This window comes from Piliocolobus tephrosceles, chromosome 5, assembly GCF_002776525.5.
Source record: "Piliocolobus tephrosceles isolate RC106 chromosome 5, ASM277652v3, whole genome shotgun sequence".
In the NCBI taxonomy this organism is placed as follows: domain Eukaryota; kingdom Metazoa; phylum Chordata; class Mammalia; order Primates; family Cercopithecidae; genus Piliocolobus; species Piliocolobus tephrosceles.
In genome coordinates, this window is record NC_045438.1 from 148,358,598 (window position 1) to 148,380,054 (window position 21,457).

At 42.5% G+C, this 21,457-nt stretch overlaps 1 protein-coding gene across 2 annotated transcripts in view; it reads left to right on the forward strand.

The window, feature by feature from the left end:
* The window catches only part of MBOAT1 (membrane bound O-acyltransferase domain containing 1), a 114,686-nt gene that overhangs the window by 51,168 nt on the left and 42,061 nt on the right, over positions 1-21,457 (forward strand). For both annotated transcript variants that reach the window (XM_023209768.2, XM_023209769.2), the window contains exons 2-4: positions 11,152-11,297; positions 12,666-12,743; positions 18,590-18,685. In XM_023209768.2, coding sequence (XP_023065536.2) covers positions 11,152-11,297; positions 12,666-12,743; positions 18,590-18,685 — 320 coding nt within the window. The remainder of the gene's footprint in view (positions 1-11,151; positions 11,298-12,665; positions 12,744-18,589; positions 18,686-21,457) is intronic.

A 21,457-nucleotide genomic window follows, 5' to 3' on the forward strand; every position in this document is an offset into this window, starting at 1 on the left:
TTTTTTTTTTTTTTTTTTTTTTTTTTTTGAGACGGAGTCTCGCTCTGCCACCCAGGCTGGAGCCAGTGGCCGGATCTCAGCTCACTGCAAGCTCCGCCTCCCGGGTTTATGCCATTCTCCTGCCTCAGCCTCCGGAGTAGCTGGGACTACAGGCGCCCACCATGTCGCCCGGCTAGTTTTTTGTATTTTTAGTAGAGACGGGGTTTCACCGTGTTAGCCAGGATGGTCTCGATCTCCTGACCTCGTGATCCGCCCGTCTCGGCCTCCCAAAGTGCTGGGATTACAGGCTTGAGCCACCGCGCCCGGCCGAAAGGTGGTGTTTTTAACTCCTGGCAAAGTGTGTTGTTTTGTTGGAAGAGTATGAAGTCCATGGAACAGAAATCCCCAAATAATGTCTTTCTAGCAGCACATTAGAATAGATTTAAGACTTGTGTTTGAAAATTTGCACACAGTTTGATTGTGGTTTGATGAAATAAGAAGTCAAACACTTGGGCATGTGTTTTATTTCCTTGCAGTGACTTTGAAATCTTGCAAGAGCTGTGGAAATTGAGCTTTTGCTGAATCTGAACTATGTCAGTCTTGCTTGTCTGTAAGAATCTGATCAAAATAGCTGTTCTCTACTGTCCCCTCTTGCATAGAGGCCCACACAATACTTCAATTGTTGAGAGCACATTGCTGGATGTCATGAATGAAAGTGCCACTTTATTTGCTGCTCTGGAGGGAGTGGATCAGTAGAAAAGTAAACTTTGTATATATTCCTTTTAAATGTGAAGGGTTTATTAAGGAACATCATGATACCTATGTTTTGTAAGTTTTATTTTATTTTTAATTGACAAATAATGTATATGTTTATAGGGTACAATGTGATGTTTTGATACATGTGTATATTGTGGAAGGATAGAATCAGGCTAATTAACATAACCTATCACCTCAAATGGTAACTTTGTACCCCCGATCAATATCTCCCCTTTCTTCCTCTGCTTCCTTCCACCCCCAGGCTCTGGTAACCACTGTTAAACTCGCTGCTTTTTTGACTTTTTTAGGTTCCACATATATTTAAGATCCTACGGTGTTTGTCTCTCTGTGCCTGGCTTATGCCATTTAACACAGTATCTTCTAGGCGTATCATGTTGTCACAAATGACATGACTTCCTGCTTTTAAAAGGCTGAATAGTATTCCATTGTGCATCTAGACTACATTTTAAAAAATCCATTCATCCCTTGATGGCATTTAGATTGCTTCTACATCTAGGCTATAGTGTTGCAGTGAGCATGGGAGTGCAGATATTTCTTCAACATACTGATTTCAGTTTCTTCAGGCATATACCCAGAAGTGTGATTGCTGGATCATATGGCAAATTCTAGTTTTAGTTTTTGGAGGAACTTCCGTACCGTTTTCCATAATGGCTGTACTGATTTCCATTTCTCCTGACAGTGTGCAAGCGTTCCCTTTTCTCTAGAAGCTCTCCAAGCACTTGTTGTCTCTCATCGTTTTGATAATCATCATTCTAACACATGTGAGGTGATGTCTCTTCGTGGTTTTAATGTGCGTGTCTCTGATTATTAGAGATGTTGAGCATTTCTGCACATATCTGCTGGCCATTTGTATGTCTTCTTTTCAGAAAGATCTATTCAGATCCTTTGCCCATTGGTAATTAGAATTATTTATTTTCTTGTTATTAAGCAGTTGGAGTTGTTTGTATATTTTGAATATGAGCCTTCTATGATTTGCAAATATTTCCTCCCAATCTGTGGGTTGTCTCTTTACTCTGTTAATTTTTTCCTTGGTTGCACAGAAGCTTTTTTAGTTTGGTGCGCTTGCATTGACCTATTGTTGCTTTTGTTGCCTGTGCTTTTGGGGTTAAATGCAAGTCATCACTGCCCAGACCAGTGTCATGTAGTTTTCCCCTATATTTTCTTCTAGCAGTTTTATAGTTTCAGGTCTTACATTTCAGCCTTTAATCCATTTTGAGTTGATTCTTGTATAAGGGATGAGAAAAAAGTCCATTTTCATTCTTCTGTATGTGTTTATACAGTTTTCTCAACACCATGTATTGAAGAGACCATCCTCTCCACATTGTGCGTTCTTCACACCTTTGTCAAAAATTGACAGACATTGAAGTGTAGGCTTATTTGTGGACTCTGTCCTATTCTGTTGGTTAATGTGGTTGTTTTTAGGCCAGTAATCAGGTACATATTTTCATTTCCTCCTCCTCCTCCTTCTTCCTCCTCTTCCTCCTCTTCTTCCTCTTCTTCTTCTTCTTCGCCAGAGTCTTGCTCTGTCACCCAGGCTGGAGTGCAGTGATATGATCTTGCCTCACTGCAACCTCTGTCTACCAGGTTCCAGCAATTCTCCTGCCTCAGCCTCCCGGGTAGCTGGGATCACAGGTGCATGCCACCACGCCTGGCTAATTTTTGTGTTTTTAGTAGAGACAGGATTTCACCATGTTAGTCAGGCTGGTCTCAAACTCCTGACCTCAGCTGATCTGCCTGCCTTGGCCTCCCAAAGTGCTGGGATTACAGGGGTGAGCCACTGCAGGCTGGCTCATGTTTTCATTTTCTTTGGCCACCCACGTTTTTACTCTTGACTGTTACTTTTGTTACTGTTAACTGTTATACATTGTTTTTTTGCTGTCTATAAAAAGTGTCTTTTTAAGATGAGATTTTTTTTTTTTTTTACAGTGTAACATCTTCCATTTATGCCCAACTCCTCCCTAAACTTTATCTGTAGCAGGTGCTAATAATTGCAACGCTGAGGATAGAGTAAGTAGTATTAAAATAAGGATTTTGGGGGGATACCAGTCATAAGCATTATGAGTTCCTTAGAGTATCACAGTTCGTGTGTGTGAGTGTGAGTAGGTTGTGCAGGGAGTGTGTGGGCAATTCTACATGTAATTTTACCTTTCCAAATGATGAAAATAATTTACAAAAAAAATTCGCCTAGATTCCTGCCATCCTGATATAATAGTCGTATTCCATTTTACACATTATTTTTGCCATTTTCTACATGCTAGCTTTTTTACATCATTGTAAATATACATATACTTTTGTATTATCTTATTCATTAGTTATCTCAAATGTTTTTCATTTTATGGCAGGTATTTTATAAACTGTCCATTTTTTAAAATTAAAGAAACAAGATCTCACTCTGTTGTCCAGACTGGAGTGCAGTGGCATAATCATAGCTCTCCATAACCTTGAACTACAAGCTTAAGCAATCCTCCTGCCTCAGCCTCCTGAGTAACTAGGATTACAGGCTTTCACTATCATGCCCAGCTAATTTTTTATTTTTTATTTTTTGTAGGGATGGAGTTCTTGCTGTATTGTTCAGGCTGGTCTCAAACTCCTGGTCTCAAGCAATCCTCTCGCCTCAGCCTCCCAGAGTGCTGGGATTGTAGGCATGAGTCATTGTGCCCAGCCTATAATGCCTGTTTTTAATGATGGCATGCTTTTCTATTGAATGGGTTTATTACCATTGATTACTATCCTTCTGTTGTCCTCTATTTAGGTTGCTTTTACATCATTTTGTCTTGCAAATAATGCCTCAATATTTTTTCAGTATTTAGCTTTTTATTACCCAATGAATGAATTTCCAAGAATCAGTCAGAAGTTATGGCTTATAGCAAACACTACCGTATTACACTAAAAAAGGACAGTGATGAAGAGCACATCCTTTATTTGCTTCCTGTGCTAACCAGTGCCTTTACTAATTGTTGAATTTTTAAATTCCTTCTTCCTTTTGCTACTTGAAATCATGCTGAGATGAATATTTTTCATACAGAATTTTTGTGCATATTTCCCACAGGGGCAATAATAGTGGAGTTGAAATGTACAGCCACGACACAGGATGCTACAAATGCAACTTTTAAGTTTCTCCCAACTAAATTTAATGTAGCTTTCATGCTACATGGCCAGTTTTAGGCAACCTATTCCAGTGTAGGACTGGTTACACTGAAGGCTTGTGCACCCCTTCACCTGGGGCGGAACTAAGCCCTGAGGAGTTTACAGTCCTTCCTGGCCTTGGCAAGGGCAGCTGGTCCTGCTATTGGGGCCTGGCTCTCCTCTGCTCTGATAGAACACATCCTGTGGTCCTGACGTTGGCCTCTAGTTGTTGTATCTGCTGCTCCCTGCAGCTCCTTCTATGGCTCCAAGTGGATGGTTCACACTTGATGGTCTCTTCTGTCCAACTTTAAGACCTCCTCAGGTCCGCCAGCTCTCATCCTGCCTCTTGGTTATTCCCAGAGCCTGGGAGAGAGGCTATGAAGTACCCAGGTCTGTGTACCTTGACAGCCACTCATCCTCTCAGAAGCAGCACTTCCCTGCAGGGCTGGCCACCTCCCTTGGCTGCACTCTGAGAAGCCAGGCAACTGTCTCTTCAACTGGGATACCTTCATCATCCCAGACTTCTTGAGGGAGCCCATCAGTTTCTATGGTTTCAGTGCCTTTGTGCTCATGTGTCATGTGAGCCTTCACACATGTAACTAAGGGCTCGTTCTGTCCCCACTGAAACTGGAGACATCCCTCCTCCAGCCCGTGGACCAAGCTTGCTATCTCCTTTTGTGCAAAAAAGTAGCCCTTCCATCATTCAGGGCTTTCCTTCCCTCCATAATTATGGTAGAAACTGTGTTAATTTCTTCAGCTTTGCTTTGATTTATGAAGATAAACTTTTGGAATTAAAAAGAAAAAATGATTTTCCCCTAATTTCTGGAAACTGATTTGACTTTCAGATTTGTCTCTACTTCAGGTTTATAAAACTTGACTTAGAGGCCAGGTGTGGTGGCTTATGCCTGTAATCCCAGCACTATGGGAGGCCAAGGTAGGCAGATTGCTTGAGCCCAGGAGTTCAAGGCCAGCCTGGGCAACATGGTGAAACCTGTCTACAAAACTTCTTAGTTTTGTAGAAAAATTAGCTGGGCATGGTGGTGCACACCTATAGTCCCAGCTATTCAGGAGCCTGAGGTGGTAGGATGGCTTGAGCCTGGGAGGTTGAGGCTGCAGTGAGCCGAGATCACACCACTGCACTCCAGCCTGGGTGACAGAGCAAGACCCTGTCTCAAAAAACAAAACAAGCAAAACAAAATAAAACAACCACACACATCAAAACAAAAAACCCAAAGAACTTGGCTTAGGAGCTGGCAACTCAGAGATTGATTCCTTGTCCTAGGCTATATTGCCTCTCCCTGTGGAAAGGGACAGAAAGGACACAGAAAACTTAGGCTGCTGTCTAAATGTTGGGTGGAAAAGGAGATGGTAGAAGGCAAGAAGGGAGGAGGCTGGAGAAGCAAATTCTTAACAGCTCAGCAGTAGTTACCAGTTAATGCATTTATTCTGTGCACAATGTATGCAAGTGTTAATTTAGTAGATGTAGAATAATAATAGCAAGTGCTTATTAGTGCAAGGAACTGTTTTAAGTGACCTTACATTTTTGACTTCTTTAGACCTTACAACAACCCTGTGAAGTAGAATTACTATTATTACCTCCCTTTTATCGATGAGGACCAAGACAAAGTCAACTTTTGTAACTCTCCACTCAGTGGTGGGTCTAGATCTTGCAGCCAGCAAGCCTGACTCTATGTTGACTTTCTGCTTATAACCACTTGCTGTATTTTTGGTCACAGGATGGGAGATCACAATTAGTTAATCATCACTGAAGACAGGTCTTTTTCTCTTGTATTTGTTATGATTTGATTCATTTCTTTCCTTTTTTTTTTTTTTGAGACAGAATCTCGCTCTGTCGCCCAGGCTGGAGTGTAGTGGCGCGATCTTGGCTCACTGCAAGCTCTGCCTCCCAGGTCCATGCCATTTTCCTGCCTCAGCCTCCTGAGTAGATGGGACTACAGGTGCCTGCCACCACACCCAGCTAATTTTGTTTTTGTATTTTTAGCAGAGATGGGGTTTCACCATGTTAGCAAGGATTGTCTCGGTCTCCTGATCTCGTGATCCGCTTGCCTCAGCCTCTCAAAGTGCTGGGATTACAGGCGTGAGCCACTGTGCCTGGCCGATTTGGCTCATTGCTTAATGGATATTTGATCATTTCATAAAAGGTGGTTCTTTTCCTATTAAGACATCTCATTTTTTGTTTTAGTTTGTTTCTTAACTTAGGTATATTACTTCCCTGATTTAGGTGTTTCTCTGATGTGGATAAAAAGAACTTTTCAGTTTCAAGTGCTTGGAATCACCAGTGTTTAAAATCTGTATCATCTTAGGCCAGTGATTTGCTTTCCAGAGTTTTGTATTTTTTTTTTTTTAAAAAGGCTTTATTATGGAAAATTCAAACATACATCAAAGTGGAATGATTAGTAGAATGAACTTTCATGTGCCCGACACTCCGCTTCAACAATTTCCAACTCATACCCAATCTGGCTCATCTAACTGTGTTCCACCAGAGTTTCTTAACTTTGGCACTTACTGACATTTTGGGCTGGAAATTTTTTTGTTGTGGGAGGCTGTGCTGTTCCTTTTAGGATGTTTAACGACATCGCTGATCTCTAGATGCCGTTGGTACACTCACCCCTTCTTCTAGTTATGGCAACCAGAAATGTCCGGGTGGGAGCACATCAGCCTCAGTTGAGAACTGTTGATCTCGACTCATCCCATTCACCCATCCCCATTAGATCCTATTAGATTATTTGGAAGCAGATCTCATATATCATCAAATCAAAACAATTCCAGGATGTACATCTAAAAGATCAGGCCTCTGATTTTGTTTTTGTTTTTTCTTTGAGACAGAGTCTTGCTCAGTCGCCCAGTCTGGAGTGCAGTGGCGCGATCTCGGCTCACTGCAAGCTCCGCCTCCCGGGTTCCCGCCATTCTCCTGCCTCAGCCTCCCGAGTAGCTGGGACTACAGGCGCCCGCCACCTCGCCTGGCAAATTTTTTGCATTTTTACTAGAGACGGGGTTTCACCGTGTTAGCCAGGATGGTCTCGATCTCCTGACCTCGTGATCCGCCCGCCTAGGCCTCCCAAAGTGCTGGGATTACAGGCGTGAGCCACCGCGCCCGGCCAGGCCTCTGATTTTGTTGATCCTTTATAGAGGAAAGGAACAAAAATTGAACTCTGTGCCTATATGAATTGTGATAGGAGCCAGCTGCACTTGGCTGCAGAGATGGTTATATTCTCCACCAGCCGCGAGTGTAGATATGAGTCAGCCAACACAAATTTATATCACACTCCAGCCTGGACCTTTTTAAAAAAAATCGTGGCAAACTGTACATAACATAACATAACATTTACTATGTTAGCCGTTTTAAGCATACAGTTTAGTGGCATTGAGTATGCTTACATTGTTGTGTAACCATCACCACCATCCATCTCCAGAATTCTTTTTACCTTGCAAAACAGAAACTCCATACCCATTAAACAATAACTCCATTACTTTCTTTCTCTAGTATCTGGCAACCACCATTCTACTGGCTATCTCTGGATTTGAGTCCTCTAGGTTAATCTCATGTAAGTGGAAGCATACTTGTCCATATTTGTACCTTGTGATTGGCTTGTTTCACTTAGCATAATGCCTTGAAAGTTCATCCGTGTTGTAGCATGTATCAGAATTTCCTTCTGTTTTAAGGCTGAATAGTCCATTATATGTGTGTACCACATTTTGTTTATTCATCCGTTGATTTGGGCAGCTTCCACATGTTGGCTATTGTGATAATGTTGCTATGAATATGTGGGTACAAATATCTCTTAAAAACCCTGCTTTCAGTTATTTGTGGCTCATTCTTAGAAGTAGGATTGCTGGATCATATAGTAATTCTATGTTTAGCATATTAAAGAACTTCCATGCTGTCTTCTATACTGACTGCACCATTTTGCATTCCCATTAGCAGTGCACATGGGTTCAAATGTTTTTACATCTCTGTGAATACTTACTATTTTCTGTTTGGTTTATAAAAATATACAATAGCCATACTAATAGCTGTGAAGTGGTATCTCAGTCTGGTTCAGCCTGTACCTTATAAGATGTACATGTGTGGTCACTGAAAAGCAATCCTATATCTGCTAGAACCCTCCTGCTAGAACTGCGTGGTGCTGTTGTGTGTTTCCGCTTTTGCTTGAGAGCAGTTTGCCGTGGAGCACTCTGCTGGCCATCCAGGATTCCCTCTTGGGGAGAGGGAGGTGGAGCAGGTTAGTCTGTACGTAGAGGGCAGCTTTTAATCCATGATGAAGTCTTGAGTTTAGGCATTTACCATTAACAGTCAAGGAAAGGACTCTGGTGTAAAAGATAAACTTATACACATCAAAATTTTAAAGCATTTATTTGAACATTCAGTGGTTCATGAGTCAGGCAACACCAGCCTGCAAGCACTTTGGGCTCCACCAAAAGGGACTGGGGGAAACTTTTATAAGGTGTTCAAAGAAGCAAAACCCAAGAAAATATTTGATGAGTTAAAGTGGATAGCCCTTACTTAGAGGTTATTTGGTGGTTCCTGATTAGTAAAGTCTCTAGTTAGAGTTTGGTAGGTAGTTTCTGATTGGTGAAGCCTCTAGCTGGAGCTTAGTTGGCAGTTTCTGATTGGTCAAGCTTGTTTTTCTGGGCTATGACTATTCCCTCTGAATTAGGTTTTGCCTTGCTTATGAGGGAACCCAAGGCACCAGAGTCATCTCAGCCTACTGGCCTCCCAATTAATTTTTTTTTTTAAACACAGGTTAGATATAGAATCAGAGACCATTAGACCTAGAAGAGATGTTAGACACCAATTCCCCCAAAGCACACATTTTAGAAATAAATAAGTCGAAGCCCAGAGCATGTAAATCTTCTTTTCTTGATTGTAGGGTAGAGACAGTCTCTTACTGTTATTTCACAATTACTTTTAGGTTACTTGTGTTGTTTTCCTAGTTAGATGATAAGATCCTTGAAAGCAGGGAACATACCTTCTTTCTCTTCTATCCCTGTGGTTCTCAAACTTGAGTGTGTATCACAGTCACCTGGGTGCTGGGGTGGTTAGAACACAAATTGCCGGATCCTGCCTAGGAAATGTCTAATTCAGTAGGGCTAGGGTGGGCCCCAAGAATGTGCATTTCTAGCAAGTTTCCAAGGGGACGTGGATGCTGTTGGTTGGGGGACTACACTCTTGATAACCACGCTCCATCCTCCAAATCATTCCTCATGTGTACATGCTCAATAATTCTGGCCAAATCAAAAAGAATGCTGGAATTTCCCTGTGGCCACTTTCCTGAGTTGTGCTGTGGTTGCAGGCTGGGCTGTGAGAATGAAAGAACGTGTGATCTGTCACCTATTATAACTTTTGGACTTTCCAGTTGCCATTGGATGTTGATTGCAAGGCTCTGTCACCATTTATAGATCTTCAGTGTCACACCTTGAATTTGAGGAATGCTCTTGTTTATTGGATGCCAATTTAAAATGAGACATTGATGTAAGTCCTGCATTTTGCTAGAGTAGAACAATGGATTTAGTACCAGTCTTAGGGAATGTGAGTCTTGAACCTTGCTAAGGTGATTCTTTTTCTATATACATTTTGTTTGTGTGTGTTCCTTGGCTGTTCATTCAGCCTAGATGAAAAGATATGACCAAATCATGCAGGACAGGCTCACAAGTCACTTCTCTATCTCTCAAGATAGAAAGTGAAGGTGGACAGTGGTGAGAACAGGTTTTTTTGGAAAGGTGAAACTCAATAAGGTCAACTTTTTAATTTTATTTTTAATTTTATTTATTTATTTGGTTTTTTAAAAATTTTGAGATGAAGTCTTGCTCTGTTGCCCAGGCTGGAATGCAGTGGCACAATTTCAGCTCACTGTAACCTCTGCCTCCTGGGTTCAAGCGATTCTCCTGCTTCAGCCCCCCAAGTAGCTGGGATTACAGGCACCCGCCACCAAGCTCAGCTAATTTTTGTATTTTTAGCAGAGACAGGGTTTTACCATGTTGGCCAGTCTGGTTTCAAACTCCTGACCTCAGGTGACCTGCCTGCCTCGGCCTCCCAAAGTGCCGGGATTACAGGGATGAGCCACCGCGCCCGGCCAACCGTCGACTTTTAAAAAACCAAAACAGAAATTTTCTGAAAGCGATATTTTCTATGAGTCATAAAGGGTCCAAAGTATTGTTTTTCACTGGGCAAACAAAATGAGCTCAAATGGAGTTGATTTCTGCTCCCTCCAGCCCCACCTCCCAGCTCAGCCCTAATGAGTTTTGTTATCAGCAGCAGTTTATTGAAGCATGAAATGCTGATGCTGAAGTTGTGTCTCCATCTTCAGTCTCTTTTCAATTAAGTGCCTTCTAAAAGTGAATTCATACTGATGTTTCAGTTTTGAATATTTCGAAGAGTTTAAGTTACTTTTCTAGTTTTAATGAATGGTTAAATCACTTAATGTATTTGGAATTTGATTTTGGGTAAATACAAATTGCAAAGGTACATGTTTGCTTATTGCTTTCTAAAATCAGCTGACCTTTTCTATAGATTTCAGTAATTTCTTTGTTTTCTTTTAGGCACAATATTCTCAAGAGGTAGACCACTGAGATTTTTCTAAGGAAATTTGGTATCTACCCTGCGTAACTGGACAGGCTTGGCACTGGACGTTGAATGCAGGGCTGTGTCTCTATTTGTAGGTCTGCAGTGTCACACCTTGAATTTGAGGAAAGCTCTTGTTTATTGCATGCTGGTTTAAAATGAGACATTGTTGTAAGTCCTGCATTTTGCTAGAGTAGAACAATGGGTTTAGTACCAGTATTAGGGAATGTGAGTCATTCGCAGAGTCAGAAAACAACTGGTGATCACTTTGGAGAACAATTTGATTTCCTAGGTACCAAATAAGGGAGCTCTTTTGTCAAACTTTGCATCTAATGCCTTCTTCGTCTTAGGGTCCTGCTGGGGGTGAGAAAAGAGGCCCACTAAACAGAGCTCACAGTTAGCTTAGGCTGTTTCCATGAGAAGGCCCCTGCTTGTGGGTGGGAAGGCAACCTTGGCCAGTCTTAAAGGTTAGAGAAGAAACTGTTGGGTTTGTCGCATCTTATACCACATGAGGGTATAGTTATCTTGTTCTGTTATATTCATTTCCTCTTCCAAACAATCTATTGGGGAGAAAGAACAAATCCAAGTCTGAGAAGCCTCTTGATGTGGAAATCTGCAAAAAACAAGAGCAAATTCACAGAAAGGTGAAACAATAAAGGTTTTCATTTTCTCTTCCCCTGTCATAGGTGAATTTTGTGGTATGCCAGCTTGTTGCTTTGTTTGCTGCTTTCTGGTTTCGCATCTACTTACGTCCTGGTACAACCAGCTCTGATGTCCGGCATGCAGTTGCCACCATTTTTGGCATCTATTTCGTCATCTTTTGTTTCGGCTGGTGAGTATGAGTCTCATACGTTCTAATTTGGTCATTTGGATGTTTTGTGGCAATGTTCTTGGAATTACACTAAAGCAAGAAATAGATGGTATTATAAAATATATATTATAAAATTTTATATTGTAAATATCTTATAGTAGGAGAATGAGGACATTGCAGGAATCTCCATTTACTGTAAGAACCTGGAATCTCCAATTACTATAAGAGCCAATAAACTGACCATCCATTGGAAGCCAGTATAGTTCATTTTTTCTTTCTTTTTATTTTTTTCCAATTTAATTTTTTGTTTTTTAATTGCATTATCTGTGGCCCAGGCTGGAGTGCAGTGGCGCCATCTCGGCTCACTGCGACCTCTACCTCCTGGGTTCAAGTGATTCTCCTGCCTCAGTCTCCTGAGTAGCTGGGATTACAGGTGCACACCACCATGCCCAAGTAATCTTTTTTTGTATTTTTTAGTAGAGACGGGTTTCACCGTGTTGCCCAGGCTGGTCACAAACTCCTGAGCTTAGGCGATCCACCTGCCTTGGCCTCCCAAAGTGTTAGGATTACAGGCATGAGCCACCGTGCCCAGCCCATTTTTTCTTAAAATTAGACTTCTACAGATCCCTCCCACTCATGTAAATGGGATGCTATAAGGTTTAATTTTCCCAAAAGGAAACTTTCCTAACTATTGTAGATGTTGATGTACTTCTTGCATTACTGCTAGAGACGTGAGTGTAAGTCCTGGATTTCACCAGAGTAGAACAATGTGTTTGGTGCAGATCTTGGGGGAATGTGAATCATTCTTTAACAGGGAAAGCTGGTCAATTGTACTTTCTTCTACTAGTAAGCTGGGCAAATACCCTGAAAGGTGTTAGGGAAGAAGCTTTTGAGACCAACATATTGAGAAGTACACCTTCAGGAATTTTGTGTATTTGTTCAGGGTACTATGCTAGAATTCTGCCCCTATTCCTTCAACAAATATCTGAGAAAGGACAAGTATTTTAAATCAGCCACCAGGTAGAAGTCTTGGTATCTGGGGAAGCCCAGTTTAAAAAATAAAGTCTTAAAGAAAGAACTCATCTCTCTGGACTCTTAATTGCATATGTGAAAAAAGTGTAAGCATTCCATTTATGGATTCCTGACATTATTAGCCCTGCAGTTGGCAAACTGTGTCATGAGTTCCCAGTGTCATTTTAAGATACAGCATCTTAATTACATAGAAGAAAAATATTTGGTTTATTTTCTCTCATATAAACACGAGTTACTGATCATTGATCATTTGTGTTTTTGGCAGGGATAGTGATGGATTCACATTTTGGGTGACCAAAAGGTGTGTTAATATGAAATATATTCATTACTCCTCCCCCTACCTATTATGTCTTAAAGGTACTCTGTGCATCTTTTTGTGCTGGTGTTAATGTGCTATGCAATCATGGTCACTGCCAGTGTATCCAATATTCACAGGTAAGATACTGGGAATGAACAATGCAAGGTGAGATTTGTGTGTGTGTGTGTGTGTGTGTGATCTTCTAGAAAGGAAATAGGAAATCCATTTTTCTAATTTGGAAAGAATGGGTTTTGGAAATGTTTCATATGATGACAAAATGATTATAAAAGCTTTTGTTTTTTAACTAGAGGATGAAAAGGCTTGGCTTTTCCAAAACTTGGTTTTGGAAGCAATTACATAGTAAATGATTAATAATAATGTTGGTGCAACTGTATAGCACATTCCCAACTTCCTTACACATTGTAACTTGTCAGCTCTTCCCACGCTTGTGTAATGCTGATGGGGTGTGGTCCACTTTTCAGAGGGTCAGGAACTTGACGCGCACACTTGCTTCATATTGGGCCTGCTTCACTGTGTTCAAGTTCACAGAGTTCCGTTCCAGTGTCTAGGAATGGAACACTCTGGCCTTGGCAGAGTCACGTGGTTTACAGACAGGGTATGATGGTGCCACTACAGTATTATTGTGGTAGCAGGGGGCTCTGCCATCAGACCAAGAAGGAAAGAGGCCAGCGCAAGATGCTCCTTTTTTTCTTCTGTTGAGACAGAGTCTCACTCTGTTGCCCAGGCTGGAGCGCAGTGGTGCAATTTCGGCTCACTGCAACCTCTGCCTCCCAGGTGCAAGTGATTTTCCTGCCTCAGCCTCCCAAGTAGCTGGGACTATAGGCACCTGCCACCACACCTAACTAATTTTTGTATTTTTAGTAGAGATGGGGTTTCACCATGTTGGCCAGGATGGTCTCGATCTCTTGACCTCGTGGTCTGCCTACCTCAGACTCCCAAAGTGCTGGGATTACAGGTGTGAGCCACCGCGCCCGGCTGATGCTCCTCTTGGTTTACTCTTGTGGTTGCCAATATTGCTGAAGCGGAAATTGTTTCACAGTTCCCCTTGGATGAACTCAATGTAAATTTTTTAAAAGTCTCAACGTTGTTTCCTGTTTATGGAAAGAGCTCTAGGCTGGAGTCAGGAAATCAAGGTCCTCCTAGCAGTGTGAATTTGGACCGGTCGTGCAGCTTCTACATATGTCAGGTTTCCCACCTGCAAAATGCTGGGTTTGCAGCATTTTGAACGCAAGTTCTCTTCAGTGCCATGATGTCATGATTCTGTGTGAATTGCTCTCCTCTTTACTTCACTGAATCAGTGATAAAAGTTCTGCTACATGGCTGAGAAGAGGAGGGAAAGATTAGTATTTGCTGCCATATGAAACTAATCCTTTTTTTTTTGAAATGGAACCTCACTCAGTTGCCCAGGCTATAGTGCAACAGCATGGTCTCAGCTCTTCTGCAACCCTTCCTCCCCGGTTCAAGTTATTCTCCTGCCTCAGCCTCCCGAGTAGCTGAGATTACAGGCACCCATCACTACACCCAGCTAATTTTTATAATTTTAGTAGAGACGGGGTTTCACCACGTTGGCCAGGATGGTCTTGAACTGACCTTAGGTGATTTGCCTGCCTTGGCTTTCCAAAGTGCTGGGATTATAAGCATGAGCTACCACACCTGGCCAAAACTAAGCCATTTCTGGACATTTATACAGCATTTGTTTAGAAAGTTTCAGGGATACCCCCATGTTTCCTTCCCAAGCCACTGTTTCGGGCAGAAGTCACAGGCATCAGTTTGCCCTATATGAACCAGCTGGAGCAGAGCATGGCTTGTGTCTCCTGGGGCAGAAGGCCTAGCGTGAGAACTTGGTGATGCAGTTATCAATGCTGGAGTCTGTGCTTTGTGCCAAGTCTTTTTTTTTTTTTTTTTTTCTGTGACATTATATTTTATTTATTTATTTATTTTTTTTATTTATATTTTATTTATTTTTTAATTATACTTTAAGTTCTAGGGTACATGTGCATAACGTGCAGGTTTGTTACATATGTATACATGTGCCATGTTGGTGTGCTGCACCCATCATGTGCCAAGTCTTAAGTCAAGCTCTTTTTAATATACTTTATTTCATTTTTAACATATAAACTATTATCTAATATATCATTTAATTTGTTATTTAATATTTCATTATTTCAAATATATTAACTCTAGGACAGTACTATGGAATATAGTTTTTTTTTTTTTTTTTTTTTCCGGAGGTGAGACAAAAGCTCAGAGAGATAAATAAGTAAACAGTTTGATGAATTTCCACAAAGTGAACACACCCATGTAACCACTGTGTCTGATGTACCAATCTCTTTTTTTTTTTTTGAGACGGAGTTTCACTCTTGTTGCCCAGGCTGGAGTGCAATGGTGCGATCTCGGCTCACTGCAACCTCCGCCTCCTGGGTTCAAGTGGTTCTCCTGCCTCATCCTCCAAAGAGGCTGGGATTATAGGCATGCACCACCATGCCTGGCTAATTTTGTTTTTTGGTAGAGACAGGGTTTCTCCATGTTGGTCAGGCTGGTCTTGAACTTTCGCCCACCTTGGCCTCCCAAAGTGCTGGGATAACAGGTGTGAGCCACTGCACCTGGCCTCATGTGCCAATCTCTACCACACCTCCCCTTCTTAGAATAACTGCTTTGCCAACTTCTCCCACCATGGATTACTTCTGCCAGTGCTGGGATTTGAGCTCATACTGGTCTGTGTATTTGTCTGTTTTCACACTGCTGATAAAGACATACCTGAGACTGGGTAATTTGTATAGAAAAAGAAGTTTAGTGAACTCACAGTTCCACGTGGCTGGGGAGGCCTCACAATCATGGTGGAAGGCAAAAGGCACGTCTTACATGGCAACAGGCAAGAGAGAACTTGTGTAGGGGAAATCCCCTTTATAAAACCATCAGACCTTGTGGGACTTATTCACTATCACGAGAACAGCATAGGAAAGACTCACCCCCATGATTCAATTACTTCCCACTGGGTCCCTCCCACAACACATGGGAATTTGGGAGCTACAATTAAAGATGAGATTTGGGTGGGGACACAGCAAAACTATATCTACAGTCAGTCTGTAGAATACATGTTCTTGCTACCACTTCTTGATTTCTTAGATGTTTTAGGTTTGGCCAGGGCACGAATGCGTTGCCCTGTTGTATTGGGACTTAGCACTTGGTGCCGTCCTCAGGTGGGGTCTTACAACAATTGAGTTGAACTTGCTTTCTTTCTCCTGTGGGCCAGGGGAAGGTACAGGTCTAACTCCTGTTGAGGACAAAGGGGAAGCAGCAGGCATGGCTGCATTGGAATTGGTTCTGGAAGAATCTATCTGTTGAGTCAGCTTTGTGTTTCTGCCTTGAGCTTCATGAATTGGCTGGAGAAAGGGAACAGTTGCTGGAGGTGATGAGGCCTGACTCCATTCCACTTCTGCTTCAGCTCCTAAGGGAGTTATTTTCTCTTAGTCATTTGCATTGTTGACCATCTTCCTGTTTTGGAAGTGGTTTAGGATGAACCCACGGTGGAGAAAAAATCTTTTCTGCATAGTAACCACTTCATTTGCAAATAATGGTGAATAGCACTTAAAAGTTATATAGTGACTTAGAGTTTACAGAACTCCTTCACACTGTTTAAAGTCTGGCTATCCCTTGCTACCAAATGAATTTTTATTATCCCTACTTTACTGTTCCTTAGGCTGATCTAGTCTTCATGAGTTATTTTAATGTGAATATGTGATTTCAGTATAATTTAATGTGAGAATATACCTCTTCCCTGTTTTATGGCACATATTTAAAAGTTATACCTTCTGATTTTATGTCTATATCTGATGGGCTCCTGAATCACTTCAAATATGTAATGTATTCATTTCAGTTCATTTCAACTAACAGTAACTGAACCCCTCTCACGTGTCAGGTCAAGGGTAGGGATGTTCAAGGTCACAATGAGTTGGGGAAACAGACATATACATAAATCTAATATTGTAATTATGTACGTTAGCATGTAGTACTAGAGACATACAGGCAGTGGAGCAATGAATTGTGCTGGGGGTGGGGAACAGGAGATGTGGTGGGATGCATGGAGTAAGACCAAGCCAAGGAACATCGAAGAGGTGACTTTGGAGTTGAGCCTCATCTGAAAATTAGGCGGGTTCCAGATAGACTGTTGGATGGAGATGCGAATTGCAGGCAGAAGAAGGAGCACGCAGAAAGACATCTTGCCTGAAAATACAGAGTTTCATTGTGAAACATGAGCAGTGCAGTGTCATTTGAGAGTAAGGTAAACATGGAGCATGGCTGGAGATGAGTCCAGAAAGGTGAGGTAGAGCTTAGCGTGTGAAGCACCTTGCATGCTGTGTTCAGGGGTTGCAATTTCACTAGATAGTGGGATCCACTGGAGACTTTTAAGAAGAGTAGCAGTCACATAGTTGTTTATTCATTTGACACACAGTAGGTGGATATGGTGAACAAAGCACAGGTGACCATCTTTGCCCTCATGGAGCTTACAGGTTGGTCAGGGAGATGGGTGTTAATCAGACTGTCTTAGCTGGGACTGCTATAACAAAGTACTGTATGTGGAGTGGGTGGCTTATAAACAACAGAAATATATTAATAGTTCTCAGTTCTGGAGGCTGGAAATCTGAGTTCAGGGTTCCAGCATGTTCTGGTGAGGACTCTCTTCTGGGTTGCAGACTGCCGTCTTTTTTTTTTTTTTTTTTTTTTTGAGACGGGGTCTCACTCTGTCGCCCAGGCTGGAGTGCAGTGACTGGATCTCAGCTCACTGCAAGCTCCGCCTCCCGGGTTTAAGCCATTCTCCTGCCTCAGCCTCCCAAGTAGCTGGGACTACAGGTGCCCACCACCTCGCCTGGCTAGTTTTTTGTATTTTTTAGTAGAGACGGGGTTTCACCATGTTAGCCAGGATGGTCTCGATCTCCTGACCTTGTGATCCGCCCGTCTCGGCCTCCCAAAGTGCTGGGATTACAGGCTTGAGCCGCCGCGCCCGGCCTAGACTGCCGTCTTCTTGTATCCTCACTTAGCTCAAAGAGTGAGTGCTCTCGGGGGCCTCTTTTGTAAGAGGGCTAATCCTATTTATGAAGGCTTTGCCCTCATAACCTAGTCCCCTCCCAAAGGACCCACCTCCTAATGTTGAGGGTTAGGACTTAAACATAGGAATTCTGGGGAGACATAAACATTCACTGCACAGCTTATCACCTATATTTATAATTACACATTTGACAATACTTATATGTGTATGTGTGTGTTTGTGTGGCTTGTGTGTATATTGCTAGTGTACACTATAACGTGGTCAGGAACACACCTCCGAAGGAACCCAGGGGGTGCTCATGAGCAAGTGGTAATTGAAGCCTGAGGCATGGATGGGTAGGGTCCCAAGCTAAGCTTGGAAATGCCAACACTTGAGGGGTAGGTGGAGGAAGGAAAGCTGAGCAAGGAGCCTTGGAGGAATTAACCAGAGAGGTGGGAAGAAAACAGGAGAATGGAAGCCAAGAGAATAAAATGTTTAAAGAGGAAGTGGCCAGCAGTATGGTGATGATTTGTACTTTACAAAAATCATCATGTAAACATGAGGGCTGTGAAGAGGAGAATCTTGAGTGTGAGACCTTACAGGTAGTGATTCCCAGCCCTGGCTGCGCACTTCCATCACACCTGCCAGGTGAGGCAGGAATTAAACAGGAATAGCTGGGAGCAGGTCCCAGGGATCTGTGGTTTGCAAAGCTCCATTCCATTATGCAGCTAAGGCTGACAGCCACTGTAGTGGTCCAGGTGAGAAGAGATGAAGGGTTCAGCTAGAGTAGTGGGTGAAAAGGTGGACTGGGATGTTGCTGGACCAGATAAGACATTGAGACCAATTGCACGTGGAAGGTGAAAGAGAGGAAGAGGGGAACATTAGCCGCGTTATTGCTATGCATAATAACCTGATCATCTATGTTTTTGCTTCCAGATATTCCTTTTTTGTAGCCATGGGATATCTTACAATATGCCACATCAGCCGAATATACATCTTCCACTATGGAATTCTCACTACAGATTTTTCTGGGTGAGTATCTTACTTTAGGGAGAGGGGTTTGACTGCTGACTTTGACTTGGTCTCTTGGGGTCTGTAAACATCAAGCATGCACAAAAGAATCATTGGTGCTTGGTTAGATAAGTTGGTAAGATACTGCTAATGAGATTGAGGCTCGAGACTTGATTGATTGGTAGGACCATTAGCTCTGCTATGCTGTAAGACAGGAATCACAAACTATAGCCTGTGGGCCATATCTGTCCTGCTGCCTGTCTTTTACAGTTACAGTGGAACGCAACCAGGCACTTACTCATTTATGTATTGTCTATGATTGCTTTTGCACTACAGTGGCAGAGGTGAGTAGTTGTGAAAAACCACGTGGCCTGCAAAGCCTAGAATATTTACCATTTGGTTCTTTACAGAAAAAGTTTGTCAATGCCTATTCTGAGGTTCTGAACTCAAGGGTGGTTTTCATCTCTCTCTTTTTTTAAACTTTTTTTTTTAAATTCAGGGGTACATGTGCAGGTTTGTTACATAGGCAAACCTGTGCCATGGTGGTTTGTTGTACAGATTATTTCATCACACAGGTATTAAGCCTAGTACCCATTGGTTATTCTTCCTGATCCTCTCCTTCCTCCAATCCTCCACCTCCTGAGAGGCTCCAGTGTCTGTGGTTCTTTCTATGTATCCACATATTCTCATCATTTAGAAGTGAGAACATGCAGTATTTGGTTTTCTATCCCTGTGTTAGTGTTTTCATCTCTCACTCATTAATATAGAAATTCTTTCATACTAGCTGATAAATACCTACTACCCTGACTGCTTTGAGTGTTCCTAGCTGCCCTTGTCCCGGCCCCCAGGCCTCCTTGACCTTCAGCAACTAGAAGGATAATTTGTAAACATTTTGTCTATCACCATGGCCTTAATCTGCTGGGCCACCCCATTCCGATTGGTCACATGGTAAAGACTGTGGATAGAACACTGAGAATTCTGTGCCCTGTTGAGGTTAGTTCAGGAACAACTTTTTGTGAATCTTGAAGAATGAACATTACGACAGAGCTGTTCCTGGCAATGCGTGATCTGTTATCCACATTACTTCCTGGGAGTTTGGTTGTGTTCTCTGCAGGCAGCCTGAGGACAGGGAGAACCCGAGCTCCCCACTCAGGTTGGACTGTACCTCCTTCAGTGAGTTGTTGGCGACAGGCAGTGAAATGAGGGAGTGACTGCTCATGGCTCATTAACTTTGCAGGTTGTGCAACTCAACTATCCCACCTTGAAAGGGCTCAGGAAGGCAAAGAGTGTTGTTTTGGGACAGAGATTGTTGCATTTAAATCTTTATGACCATGGTTTGGTCTCAGACTGGTTTTTCACGCGTAAGTTCTTCTTACCCTCAGGCCTCTGGGATTTTACCTGTTTTTCTTCCAGTGGTGTGCCTTCTCCCCCACATTGTGGAGCATGCTTTCTCAGACTGTCAGAAAAAAATTCACAGCCTTTGTTTTTTAACAATATGCAGGCTGGGTGGGCGTGGTGGCTCATGCCTGTAATTCAAGCACTTTGGGAGGCTGAGGTGAGTGGATCACTTGAGGTGATCAGTCTGACCAACATGGTGAAACCCTGTCTCTACTAAAAATAGAAAAATTAGCTGGGTGTTATGGCAGGCACCCCCTCTCAGCTGCTCAGGAGGCTGAGGCATGAGAATCACTTTAACCTGGGAGGCGGAGGTTGTAGTGAGCTGAGATCACGCCACTGCACTTCAGCCTGGGTGGCAGAGCGAGACCCTGTCTTAAAAAAACAAAACACAAAAAACAAAAGAAACAAAAAGCCCAACATGCATTGCTAGTAAAATATGGAAAACATGGGGACAACAATGATAACAAAATAGCCGGGCAGGTGTAGTATCAAAAGGAATCTCTAAATGGGGATTGCGACTTTCCATAGCATTCAATCAACAAACCACTTTTTTGGTTTCACCCCAGAGCCCCTCTATAGTTAGAAAAGTTCTTGACACTTAATAGGTGGTCAAGAAATGAATGCTTTAAATACTCTATCTATTTAAAGAAAGAATCTACTACTATTCTTTTCTTTAAGGTTTCCAGGAGACTCATTATTAAACATCCATATTGGTTGGGATATTAAATAAAAATCGCTGACTGGCTGAAATGACATTAATACCTATGGCTCATATATATCGTCTTCTCTTTTTAAGGCAGGAAGCATCTATTCATTCCTGCAACAACTTTTGAGTGGCCAATATGTTAGGTAAATGCCAGGTTCGAGAGACACTGTGTATTCTAGGCAGGAGGAAGGATATTCCAGGCAGAAGGGAGGGCTTTGCAAGAGCACAGAAATGCAAGACAGGTGCCTGTGGAGGTATGAGAAAGCCTTTCCTTTACCACTCGCATCCTTGTGTCACCAGGTCCTCTCAGTGCGACAGCCTGTCTATCACTAGAATCCGCCCACCGCCCTTCATGCCCACTGCCACCACCCTGGACCACCCCAAGCCTGCAACACCTTCCTGACTGGCTGTCCTTCCTTCTGCTGTGCCCCGTCTCCAGTCTTTGCTCTCTACACTCATCAGAATGAGATTCTAGGCCAGGCACGGTGGCTCACACCTATCATCTCAGCACTTTGAGATGCCAAGGTAGCAAGAGCAGGAGGACCACTTGAGCTCGGGAGTTTGAGACCAGCCTGGGCAACATAATGAGACCACATCTCTACTAAAAATTAAAAACAAAAAACAAACAAACGAAAAAACAAATTAGCTGGGTGTGGTGGTATGTGCCTGTAGTCCCAACTACTCAGGAA